At 46.7% G+C, this 13,890-nt stretch overlaps 1 protein-coding gene across 2 annotated transcripts in view; it reads left to right on the top strand.

Annotated features, from left to right (window-relative positions):
• Positions 1-13,588, top strand: part of LOC138247781 (uncharacterized) — a 347,921-nt gene extending 334,333 nt beyond the window's left edge. For both annotated transcript variants that reach the window (XM_069202121.1, XM_069202122.1), the window contains one exon: positions 12,335-13,588. In XM_069202121.1, the coding sequence (XP_069058222.1) occupies positions 12,335-13,211 (877 nt within the window). In that variant the 3' untranslated portion in view covers positions 13,212-13,588. The remainder of the gene's footprint in view (positions 1-12,334) is intronic.
• The last annotated feature ends 302 nt before the right edge of the window (positions 13,589-13,890 follow it).

Genomic DNA, 13,890 nt, shown 5'->3' with positions numbered 1-13,890 from the left:
GTATTTGTGCAGTAAATCATACAGTAACACAGTGAAAACAACACAAAAATATACAACATAGGTTTAGAAAAATGTAAGATATTTATCTGGTTAAATTAAGGTCAAAACGATAACATTCAATAAGCACAAGTTGAGATATCACTTTTGCAAGATTAAAAAAGAGTTTCAAATCATAGAAATCAACAGTTGTCTCTTGCTTGCACAAAGTACCTGGTTTGCATCAAAATTGCCATGCACGAAGACTGTAGAGGAGGACATGCGTGGAAAAATAAGATGTGCATCGGATTTTCTGGATAGGCACACACGATGCGTTGTTTCTTTCCACCCTGCAAGTGGCTTTGCGTTGATTTCTGGTGCACAGTCTTGGTTTTTCAATGCTATGCGGGGATCTTTTGATGCCCAGGGACGATGCAGGGAAAAACCTGGCCGTGCAGGGTGAAGTCACAGGCACTGCGTCGATCCAGTAGGTGATACGTTGAATTTTCTGTTGCACGGCAGGCGCGTGCCAGTTCTTCACTCAGGAAGTTGGCTGCATCATTCCAGTAGGGCTGCGCGTTGAATTTCCAGGTGCAACGCAAGCGCTGCGTCAATCTTCTCTCAGGAAGTTGGGCTGCATCTTTCCGGTTTGGCTGTGCGGCAATTTTCTTGTTGTAAGGCAGGCTGAGAGTCATTTCCGGCAAGCTGTGTGTCGATTTTTGGCGCACAAGGAGTTTCCTTGAAGAGATGAAGACTTGTTGGTCCTGAAACAGGAGGCAAGCTAAATCCAAGCCCTTGGAGAGCACTTCTCAGCAAAGTCAGAGGGCAGCAGGGCAACAGCAAGGCAGCAGAACTTCGTAGCAAAGCACTCCAGATGAGTCCTTTGGGCAGCCAGGCATTTCCTCTTGACAGTTTGCAGGTTCAGGTCCAGAAGTGTCAGAGACCCAGTCTATATACCCAAAAATGCCTTTGAAGTGGGGTAGACTTCAAAGAGTGGTTTTGAACTGCACAAGGTCACCTTTTAGTACAGGTCTGTTTCCCAGGGTCCCAGTAGGGGGTTTAGCAGTCCATTGTGTGAGGGCAGGCTTTCCTTGGCAGAGAGGAGGTCGGGGAGCGGTTCACTCTCCTCTTACATACTCTTATCTATCACCAGAAGCATGCTGACCTCAGACCTCTCAAAATGGGGCTTCAGTCAGTTTTGATAGAGCACCCTTAGGGGGTTTCTAGGGGCCTTGATGTCCACTAATTAAGTGGTCTCCCTCTGCCTCTCCTTGATTTCAAAGGGCCAGTCCAGCGGTCCTGGAGAGCCCTAGGCTCTACTGGCTCCCTTACCCATACTTTGTTGCCAGGTTGAAACTCTACCAGGGTGGCCTTCTGATCATACCATTGTTTTATACCCTCTTGACCGGCCTTGAGGTTGCTCTTGGCCTTCTTCCAGAAGTGCTGCATTTGGTTGCGGAGGGCCAGAATGTAACCAACCACATCCTGGGGGGTGTTTCCTGGGAGCTTTCTCCCACCCCTCTTTTACTATACTTAGGGGTCCCCTGACAGGGTAACCATAGAGAAGTTCAAAGGGACTGAACTCCACCCATTTCTTGGGCACCTCTCCATAAGCAAAGAGAAGGCATGGCAAGAGGACGCCCCACTTATGCCTCATGGCCTCAGGGAGACCTGTGATCATGCCTTTCAAGGTCTTGTTGAATCTCTCCACAAGACCATTGGATTGAGGATGGTAAGGGGTAGTGAACCGGTAGGTCACCCCCCATGCATCCCACATTGACTTCATGTATGCAGACATGAAGTTTGTGCCTCTGTCAGACACAGTCTCCTTTGGAAATCACACACAGGTAAATATCCCCATCAGAGCTCTGGTCACCACCGATGCAGTCACTTTCCTCAGAGGGGATTGCATCTGGGTTGCGGGTAGCGTGGTCCACCAAAACCAGTATAAACCTGTTGCCTAAGGCAGTCTTGGGGTCCAAGGGACCAATGACATTGATGCCCACCCTTTCAAAGGGGGTGCCAACGATGGGGAGTGGGATCAGGGGGCCTTGAGCCTTTTTCCTGTCTTCCCACTAGCCTGGCAGGTTGGGCAGGACTTACAGAATGCATCTGAGGCCACCCACATTCAGGCCAATAAAAGTGGGTGACCACCCTGACAAAGGTCTTGCCTTGCCCCAAATGTCCCGCCAGGGAGATGTAATGAGCCAGACCCAGTGGACCCACTGGGGGACCACCAGCACATGTGGCGCCCCAGCCTCCGGCAGCTTCGGCTCACTGTAGAGAAGATCATTCTCCCAATATATATGGTGATCGCCAGAGGCTTCACCTGATGCTTAGGCTGAGGCCTGTTGCCTCAGACCCTCAAGAGAGGGGCATTCCTTCTGTGCTTGGCAGAATTCCTCCCTGGTTGGCCCACCCTCAACTTGCCAGCCAGCAAGCTAAGGTAGGTTACCCAGGGCAGCAATGTCCTCCCCAGTTGGCTCAGGGGCCTTCTCTTCACGAACCCCATCAACCACTGTGGGAACTTTTGAGACCAGTTTCCCATGACCCTTGCCCCTCTCCTTGGCAGCTGTCTGGACCATTGTTCCAGATGCCCTTGACCCCCTTCCCGGGCAGCCATGGACCTTGTGGTCATGCAGACCTACTCAGGCAAACCTAACATCTCCAGGTGAGACCTTAGTTCTATCTCCTTCCAAGTAGTATGCTCACGATTGTTGCCTTACAGGCATGGCAGGACTCACAGCTACTTTCAGAGTACCAGAGACCCCCCCACTCAAAGGGAACCAGAGCTACCAGTAAGTGGCTCTCACGATTGTCAGCGAGACTGGTGGAATGTATTGGGGATGACCTGCTCTGCTGGCACCAGCTAACCCCTGACAATAGTCATGCTGGCTCCTGTGTCACGCAGAGCCTCCACCCTTTGCCTATTAATGGTGACCCACTGCCCATACTTGGAATTATTCGCAGGCATGTGGGCTTTTGGTGCCATTTCCTCATCTCCCAGGGACACTAGGGTCACCTCTATCAGTTCCCCAAAGCTAACTGTTACCACCTCCTCCTGAGTGCTACACTAGCCAACCCAGACGTCTGCCTTCCAGTGGGGGAGTGTGCCCTCTGGGGACACTTGGAGTCACCCTTAGAGTGACCATACTTAGTGCACTCTGAACATTGGGGTACAAACCTCTCTTTCTTATGATCAAAGAACCCTGGTTTCTTTTTGAAATCAGATTGGGACTGGTTCCCGCCATCCCCTTGGGAATTATTTTGGGGGCTTAGATAGATAGATAGATAATTGTGGACACATAAGAAATGATTTTCAGATTGAAAATATTTTAGTAAGGTTTGTGCTGGACCTTTTCTTTTCACAGAATGTTTACAATTCACATATTTTTATTATTTTATATTTTAAATAAATAGGTTTGGAGAAGTAATTGGATCTCTTATTGTTTTAGCAATTGACTTTACTTACATGTAAAAACTAGTTTACCTTCCATGACTTTTTATAAACAGTCCTGAAAGATCATTGGCTGATACTCCTTGGGTGAATAAGTGCTGCTTCTAATGCAAATTCTTTTACAAGGAACAGGCCCCGTTCTTAATTTAACTTTAGGCATGGTTATATTTACATATGGGGACCACTTTCATATCATTCAGTAATTGGCGTAGTGATTTCTGATGGTACTTCTAACTCACATGGATAACATTTGGCCATATTGTAACAATAAACTAAAAAATGAGTTTTGTGAGAACAAAAACACACCCCAAAATTTATGTGCATACAAAATATTACTTGAGAAAAAAGTATGATTTTGATTTCATAAATCAAGGTTGACTTTGCTCCTGGAGAGGTCAAGGGTGAATGTGCCCAGTTGTGATGGGCATGATATTAGAATATTTAACCTAAAAATCATCTGATTTAGTTTACAAAAATATTACCTCATCAAAGTCAGTCAGTCAGTCAAAATAACTTCATTTCGGCCACCAGGGCCATAAAAGTACAAATAAGATGCACAATAAATAATTGAAAGTACATTATCAGCAAAACAGGTTCTTGTTACTTGTAATTTACAGCAAATTACAATAGAGCAAAATGTCGGGAACCTGCACAAGAAAAATAATTGAATACAAAAATTGTCAGTAAAATTACAACTCTGGGAACCTGCTCAAAGAAAATAATTTAATACAAAACTTATCAAGAAAACATATAATAAAATTGCAGCCATTACATAATAAACAATCTAAGACAGGGTGGGCAGCTTAATTAGCGAGGGAAGTCAGTGTCTCCCTGCAAAGTATCCACATTGCACCCACTTGGCTACTGGAATAGAAAACATCTGACTACAGTCTGTCCTCAGGATGCGAAGGGCAGCAGAATGGCTGTGATCACCCATACGTCTTCATGTAGGCAATATCCAGGTTTTACGAGGGCGGGAATAACATAAGCAAGCAAAGAATACTTGTGCGCTTACTTAAAGGGTCTCATGTCGAGGAAAGCCTGTACACCAAACTCCCAACCAAGTGGGCGCTGCCATAGTGGCGACCACCCCACCAGACCTATTAGGTGTTTCCCACTAGGCTGTTGGGCGCAAACCGAGTTTCCACCCATCAGTCTAGTGGGAAATAAGCGGCACCATTGTCTCCGGCTCATGATAAAGCCGGCGGCAATGCTGTTGCATCCAGGGTGCACCAGCATCCTCGCAGTGTTGAACATTGTGAGGGTGCTGGGCAGGGGGACCCCTGCACTGCCCATGCCAAGTGCATGGGCAGTGTAGGGGCCCCCCTGTGGCCAACCTTTTTATGGCGGTGAACAGGTGCATGGTGAAATCGGCAAGCAAAGGATGGCAGAGAACGAGGTTGTAATCCGCAGGGCAGCGCTGCATGCGGTGCTGCCCTGGCGGATTACGATCTTCACCCACCACCAACCTGTTGGGATCACCGATCCCAGCGGAAATGGCAGAACCCTGGCAGTCTGACCGCCAGTGTCTTTATGTGGCGGTCGGACCACCACAGCAGCGGCGGTCCTGACCTCTAAAGTGAGGCTGGCGGTCTCAAGACCTCCAGCCTCATAATGAGGGCCAAAGATTTAAAATCAAAGATGTCACTGACCAGTTTGGAGAACTCAGCCATTCTGAGGTCACTAGCTGCAACAGCTGCCCCATAGGATGACTTCAGGGAATGAACAGATGGAAAACTGCTGGTAGCAGGGTGTTCCTAGAGATCTGACATCCCAAGAAGCTGAAACAACCCTCTGACCTACTGGTCAGCGACTGCTTGTTCTCCTCTGCGCAACTCCATCTGTTGCTGCTGCCTCTGCCACTCTTCAAACTTAGAGCCTGCCTGACTCTCAGTTCGAGGCCCACCTCCAGTCACAGGCTCGCGTCTGAGCCTATTCCCAGGTGGCCTAGTTGCCATCTGTATGTAAGTATTTTGCTGTCTCTTGTACTTTTGCTTATTTTTCTGTAATTGTTATTTTTTTTCTTTCTTTCTTGTCTCTTTCACTCTCTTTCAGCCTTTCGTTCTCCCCATGTTTCCCACATTCCATTCCCTGCTGCTGCTGCCCCTCCGGCCCTGCCCCCTCCCTCCCTGTGAAGAGCTTTCCCGCTCTATATGAAAGTGTTTTGCTGTCTCTTGTACTTTTGCTTATTTTTGTGTATCGTTATCTTTCTTTTCTCTTTCACTCTCCTTTAGCCTTTCTCTCTCCCTGCGTTTCCTGTGTTCCATTCCACGCCGCTGCTGACCCTACGGCCCTGCCCCCTCCCTCCCTGCGACACGCTTTCCCACCCTCCCACCTCCCAGCTGACAGGATCACCTCCCTCCCCTTATTAATGGCAGCCGCCATGCAGCCGCACCATGGAATAATGGTCGCCAAAGGCATACCCGTCTGTGCCCATCTTCACCTGGACTGCCCCAGCTCCACGAACCCTGGTCTTCTGACCTTCCATCGCTACAGTGTAGAGACACTCCACATGCTGAACATAGGACGCTCTGCCACCTGCCATCTCGTATCAGCCAGGGACACCCATGGACCGTTCGCATGCCCCAACCGCCACCACAACCTCACCCTACACCAAGCATATGACCCCCCTGCCACTGAGGCTTTGAACACCAACTCAGAGCACCTCAGCTTCATCCTGTTTAAATTTCACTCCCTCAACAAGCATGCCATAGAACTCTGGGACCTACTGGACTCCACCCGCCTGGACATCACCTTTTCAGTGAAACATGGACAAACCCAGCGTCTACTCTGGACATCGCCATCGCGATCCCCAACAACTACAAACTGCTTCACAAAGACCGGCCTTCTCACCCAGGCGGACAGCCTGCCCATTGTACACAAATCCAGCCTCCGGCTGACAACCAACGCAGAAGAACACTCCCCCCTCATGGAGCACCTCCATTTCCAGAAACACGCCACCCCCAAGTCAACCTTCTGCGACACCCTCATCTACAGGCCACCCAGCCCCTGACCACCCTTCAGCTACTCCATCATCTACATAATTTCCCCTCACGCTCTCACCTCCTCTAACTACTTCTTCCTCGGCGACCTCAACTACCACATTAACAACGGCAACAACACCGTCCTTGCTTCCCTGCTCACCACAATAGGACTAAAGCAACTGGGCACCTCACCAACACACTTTACTGGACACACACTCAATGCCATCTTTTCCACCAGCAACAAAATCACTGTTGACAATACCTCCACACTTCACTGGCCGATCACCACTGTATCCAATTCACCATCACCTCACGACATATCCACCTCAGCACATTCTGTGCCCCAAACCAGATCACCAAGAAACAGCTCTCCAACTCCCTCAGCGAGACTCTCCTACCTTCCACCACAGGCGCTAACATCTCAGCACAGAACTTCCACCAATGGATTTTTGAATGCCCCAACACCCTAGCACCTCTCCGTAAGACCTCAGCTAAACACCACCTCAAGAAGGCCAGCTGGTTCTCCCCCGCACTCCAGGACTCCAGATGCACCTGCAGAAGGCTAGAGAAAAGATAGAGAAACAGCCTGTTCCTCAAAAGACTTCAAGGCCTTCAAAGTTGCCACCGAATCCCACCACCATCACATCAGACTCACCAGGAAACCCGTCATGCAGGACTACATCAGCGCCACCACTCACAACACCAAAGAGCTCTTTGCCGTGGTCAAAGATTTTGCCAATCACCATCATGAGCAGCACCCATTCCAGAGCCCCTAAGGACCCTTGTCCTCCCCACATTTTAACAAAGCCAACACCTCCATCACACCTGAGTTCCGCTACACCCACAACTGTTCCATAGAGACAGCCACCTTCCCAGAGGACTGGAAGCATGCCGAGATTTGCTCACTCCTGAAGAAACTCACGGCCGCCCCCCTGGACCGCCTCATCTCTCTGCTGCCTTTCCCAGCCAAGGTCATCAAAAAGGCCATCAGCGCTCAGCTCCGTAAGCACATCAAGGACAACAACATCCTGGATACCTCTCACTCAGGCTTCAGGAGCAACCACAGCACGGAGACTGCTCTCCTCGCTACCACAGATGACATCCGCTTGCTCCTCGACCGCAGCCATACAGCAGGCCTCATCCTACTGGAGCTATCAACCGCCTTCAACATGGTCTCGCACCTCACCCTCTGCTCCAGACTCCATGCAGCTGACATCTGTGGTAAGGCCCTACAATGGATACGCTCCTTCCTGTCCGGCAGAACACAGATAGTCAGACCCCTGCCTTACCTGTCAGAACCTACAGGGATCAGCTGCAGAGTTCCACAGGGTTCCTCCCTGAGCCTCACACTCTTCAACATCTACATGGCCCAGCTTTCAACCGACGTCAGGAACCATGGGCTGAACATCGTCTCCTATGCCAACGATACCCAACTGAACATCTCACTGACCGAAGACCCCACTACTGCAAAGAAGAATTTCCACAAAACAGCTGCCTCAAGCTCAACTCTGACAAGATCAAGATCCTCATCCTGGGACCATCCACATCAGCCTGGAACAACTCCTGTTGGCCATCCACCCTCGGCACCCTCTCACCCCAACAAACCACACATGCAACCTCAGCTTCATCCAGGACTCATCGCTCACCAAGACCTGCCAAGTCAACTCAGTCGCATTTCTCATGAAGATCTACGAATAGATCCCAGAGAACTGCTGCAAAACTGTAACCCATGCTTTGGTTACCAGCAGACTTGACTATGGCAATGCCTTCTACGCCGGCACCACCCAGAAGAACCTGAAGAGACTACAGCACATCCAAAATGCCTCTGCCAAACTCATCCTGGACATTCCCTGCTGCAAACACACCTCCAGTCACCTACAAGACCTCCATTGGCTTCCTATCAAGAAAAGAATTAACTTCAAACTCCTGGTCCACGCATTCAAGGCCCTCCATGACTTAGGACCCGCCTACCTCAACCACCGCATCATCTTCTACTCCCCCACCAGACCTCTCTGCTCCCCACAACTAGCACTAGCCACCCAATCCCAGGATATGAAAGACCTCGGCTGGTGAAAGATCCTTAGCCTACTACACGACAAAGAGCTGGAACATCCTGCCCTTGCACCTCAGGCAGTCACCATCACTACCTTTAGGACCTGGGTCTTCAACTGAAGCTCAGATGATAAACCCCCTCGGCTCCTTGAGACCCTTACGGGTGAGTAGGTGCACTCTATAAATCCTGATTTAATTTGATATTTACAAACCAGGAGACTTTAACAAACCCATCAGTGGCCATTACATCCTGAAGAGCTGTTGCCTAATGCACAAGTTCAGGGGTGGTGAATAATCGGAGCCAGTATAAAAGGGAACATAACATGGCTTTGTCAGCTGTACTGCCAAGTCCCACATCCAAACGTAGTTGGTGCAAGGGGGTGCTTGGCGGAAGAGAGGCTAAGTTGCAGAAAAATTAGTTTTTAGCACAATGGTAGGCAGCTGGATATTGGAAAACCCCCATAACTCTGCCCCATACAAAATGGACCCCAAAACCTTGGCCTCGTATATAAGAAGTGCTGGTGTAATGGGTTTGGTATATGAGATGCAATATTAATTATATACTGCCCGAAAGTTGTTTTAGATTTAAAGTGGCTTTGTTTACATGAGCTTTCCAGGACATACTCCTACTAAACAAAACCCCCAGATGAGGAAAGGAATCCACTGTTTCAAGTGGTCCCCCCCCCCCGGACAATGATTTCCTAAAAGACTTATGCGGATTAAATAACATCGGCTTCATTTTGGTAGTGTTGATCTCCAGAACCCAGGCAAGGCAAAACTTGTCAAAATTATGTACAGCGTCTGTAGCCCGCTGGGGGTATTGGAGATCAAAAGCATGTTGTCAGCAAAAAGTACAATTTGGGTATTAGTATGTCGTCCACTTCAACCTGGGCTAGAAAAGAAACAATATAATTAATGAACAAGAAAAAAAGTGTGGGGGGCCAATACACAGCCCTGATATACTGGGATCTTGTCAGTTCATCCTGCTTTCCCCCACTAACACGGACAACATTATTCACATGACGACATACCAACAAAGATAAAACATTCTGGGGCATTTTCATTGCAGCCAATACACACCATAAAATGGATCTTGGTCCAAATCGAAGGTAGATCCAAGGTCGAAAAAGGCAACATAAAGGTTGCCATTGCCGATAAATCAGTAAAAAAGAAAAAGCCTAGTGAATAGTTGAGATTTTGGCCCGGAAACCTGCTTGAATGGGGCTGGAGATATTCCTCTCGTACATCCAATCCTGAATCTTGGCAAAGGCACAACAGCAGAAAACCTTTTGAACACAGTCAATTAGGCTTATTGTCCTATAATTATTAGGGTGTGCTCTATCACCTTTTTATGGACAAGTATTACAGTAGCGCCTTTCCATGACTTAGGACTGGGGGCCTCGCCAGCAATGGCGTTGGTGAAGGATGAAATATAATAAGCCCAAGGCTCAAAATCAGCCAAGAAAATATCATCCGGCACACCGTCCAGTCCTGCAGCTCCACCCCTGGCAGTAACTAACAGGGCTTCAACCACATCTTAAGGATCAAATAAGAGCAAGGGGGAGGGGGAGGCTGGTATTTCCTCTGTAAGGTCAAAGGGAGTGCACGCTGGCGCAGTTGATTATAGATTCGCAAAGTGCTCAACCCACACAGAGGGAGCAACGTTATTATCTGGTCTCAGTGGGACCGTAGCACCATTACAAGATAATTACTGCCAGAATAGATTAAAGTATCTAGCTGGACATGCATCATTTAAAGCATTCCATCTCTGATCCTCCCAGTTCTTTTTAGCATTGTTGATTTCCATTTTACTGGCTTTCCTAGCTTGGGGGATTTGGGTTGTGTCTCTGGCTTCAGTGGCTCTGGCTAAGGAGCGGTGGGCTTTATGACACTTGTTATTGTACCATAAACCTATTTTAGGAGAGCTGTGTTTTTTACTAATTACTGGAGCAATAAAATGCCCTGTTATAGGTTAAAAAAGCTTCATGATTCAGAATCAAGTCTGCAGGAACAGCAAAGGCTCCTTCCTCAATTCCTGCCATGACAATATTAAGAACAGCAGCCAGGGATGCTAAGATATCCGAATGAACTTCTAAATAACTCCTGTTCAGATGACACCTATTGGAGGACAGTACAGTATCCCTCGTGGAATGTGATGGGACAAGGGCTGTATCAGTATTCTTAAAAAGTGCCTGCATTAGCATTGAAAGGGGATTGTGATCGCTTTCTGTCCTTCCAAGAATGCTCCTATCAAACAAAAGGGGCCATAGCCTTTGATCGACTAAAAATAGTCAATTCTATTAGAGTGAAAAGGTTTATTAAAAGTATGGACCGCTACACAATCAGACTTTGTGTGGCCATTAGCAGCCCTAAGCCCAAACTCAGTTGTTAATGCCTTTAGTTGGAGAACCACCTGTGACCACTTACGAATTACCGGGATATCTAATGGAGGCATTGCCCAAAGATCTTCTTTTTTTTTTTAAATAAACATCTTCGTCATCTAATGTGGTGCTCAAATGTTGTGTTAAAATCCCCAGCTGCTATAATTTTTTGTTTAACAAGATATGGATTGAGCTGTCTTTCGAGAGCTTAAAGGGTGCCCAAGGTCCCCTCGCCCCCAAGTCCTTCTCACATAAACATTACACACGATAACCCCAGGGTTAGTCCTGCTTCTAAATTCAATTGCAAGTATATCAGAAGAATTGGCGTGTAGTTGGCAAATTTGAGACTTTAAATAGACCTTGACCCAGATGACCAGACCACCAGATGGCCTTCCCCTCAAATTGGGGATAGAAGGTATAAAGAAATTTAAGATAACCAAGTCTATGGATTGGGTCCAGAGACCAGGTCTCTTGGAACAAACAAATATCATATTCGTCCACAAGGGTACTTCAATCATGTACCGTTAATTTAGATCTAAGACCGCCACATTTAAAGAAATGAGGGACATCTTTGTTAAAACAGGTTTTGAGAAAGAGGAATTGTGAAATTCTGAGCCAGCAAGACTCGAAGACACTGTACTACTTGTGTTCTGAGTTTCACAATTTATGATAAAATTCGGTGATGCAAGAGTGAGGCAAAAAGAAGATAGAGGGGCTGCCCTCCCACGGCCCCCCTGGAGTACCGAACAGTCTCTACCGGCAGGAAGTTTGAAAATGAGCTATTAGCAAGCGAGAGCCCATCAACTGCGCTAAGGGATGAAGGGCCGGCAGTCATTAGATGGTTAAAATGATTATTAGTGTGTGACAAAGTCAGAAATAGGAAATCTGCAACCAAAGGAGCAATATTTATACCACAATAACTTTGTCAGTCTGTATTTTTACTTATATTCTGACTTGTGATGATCAGAATAGAGAGAAAATAGGATATTGTGGTTTTAGCGCCCATTGCTTTTTATTGTTCGACTTTTCAGTCTATCATTTATATTTTGGGAAGTTGTCAGAATGCTAGTGACTGCACTTATGTTTTGTTGCTGGGAATATCAGTAGTTTCCCTTTCGGCTTGCATTTGAATTTCAGTTTAGCATGACTACCATGAACAGTGGTGTAAAACAAAATGATGAGCCCCACCTGCAGAATGTGATAAGAAGCACCTAGGTATCCCGTATCTCACAGATATTCATTAGTCTTGGGCTCATAGGGGGCCACCTGATGGGTTGGGGGGCCCTTAAATATTCGGCGGCCCCGTGCCACAGGGGCTGCAAGGGCCGATGTTGTCCCAGACCTTGAAGTGATGTTGACTTAGCATGACCGTCTTGAAGAGTTTTTGACTAAACATGACTGCTTTGAAGTGATTGTGATTAGGAGATTATTTTAGGCATACAGCGTGGGTCTGTGTAACTAAACATTTTCTGTGTTTTTTTCAGTTACGTTTTTGAAGCAGAAGGCCCGCCAATCGATGAAGGAAACAATCACAAACATAGCGAACAAGGCAACCACATCCAGAGCACAAAAGAACAACCACAAGTTCAATTTCAATCACATTCCGAAAGCTTAAAAAATGTTGACATTAACAACGGATACCTTGACTTTCATGACTGCCATGATGCCAAAAGCAATGCAGAGTGTGAAGGAACAAATAAATGGGATTCTAAGGGTAATGGTGTGCTCTATAGTTCATCTTACTATAAGCATGTGAATGTCAACAAAGGCCTAACCAAAGGATTCAGTGAAGAAGGCCATACAGTCGTTCCCGACCTTGGAAGGGAGTTTTGCATCACCAGTGGAATCTCTCAAGAAAGACTTTTAGGCAAAGAGCCTGAATTGGAAAGCTACACAAATCGGACACTTGTTTCAGACGAGCCAGAAAGCCTTCAAGATGAAATCTGCCAGTCAATCGAAGGCAATAGCTCTCTGACAGAGAGTGCCATTCTGGACATTCGAAATGACACCATATTACAGCGAAACACTCATTACTTAAATGACTGCTATGAGACAGACAGCGTTAAGAGTGGAAACATGGCGCTCTCAACTGGACAGAATAAATCAGGAGGTAATAGCTTGGAATCTATAGAATCCATAGATTCCCATGTAGATTTTCGTGCCTTAGACCAATCTTTTCATCCTGCCAACTGGTTGAGAGGTACCGAGATCGAAGGACAAACTGAGACCTATACAAGAAGGGAGGCCGCGGAGCACGAGGACATTGACCCAGATGTGGCAGAAGCTCTTGCGGCACTGGCAGCAGCCACAGCTGGAGAGGATGAGGAGGAAGAATATTTTAATGGGGGAAACGGGTATTGAGCTGACAACAAAAAAGAGACTTTCTGAAGCAAGTCTATGAATTACTCAATTTTTTTAATCAATTATGTTAAACAGTACACTTCTTGTCCAAAGAGAGGGATCAGATTGAAATTTTAAACTTAATGAAATCAGTACTAACTGAGAACTCACTAGACTATCCTAAGCTATGTAATTTTTAAAATGAGTAATTTTGAAAGCGCTTCAAGCAAAGAATCAGGATTGAAGCGCTGTGTAATCAAATAACGTAAAACACGCTGGACAGGGAATCTCCATCAAATTAAAAGATACCTGAAATGTGTTTGCATCCCACGAATTTTAAATATTCTACACTTTCTGATTTTCATAATAATGGCAATGCATAAAAGTCATGATTGGTGTGTTCAGTTGTTTTGCTTGCTTCTTTACCCAAAACCCCACATTGTTTATTCCGAGGATACAACATGATGGAAAAATATATGTCCCTGTTGACGTGCAATTTACAGTAACACACTATTATGCTCACCTCCACAAATACACCATTAATATGATCTTAAAATTCCATCCTGCGTAGCACACTTTAATGCGGGATGTGCGTTCCTTAACGCCCTATCTTTTACTACAAACAGGTGTACGGGTGACAGTTCTTCATTAATGACACTCCAGCCGCTGGGCATTTCTCGGTAGGGCAGCTGTGAACCAA

The sequence above is a fragment of the Pleurodeles waltl genome, chromosome 1_2, assembly GCF_031143425.1.
Source record: "Pleurodeles waltl isolate 20211129_DDA chromosome 1_2, aPleWal1.hap1.20221129, whole genome shotgun sequence".
NCBI classification, from domain to species: Eukaryota; Metazoa; Chordata; class Amphibia; order Caudata; family Salamandridae; genus Pleurodeles; species Pleurodeles waltl.
The sequence above is the reverse complement of the archived record's forward strand: the minus strand, read 5'-3'. Positions and strand labels throughout refer to the sequence as shown.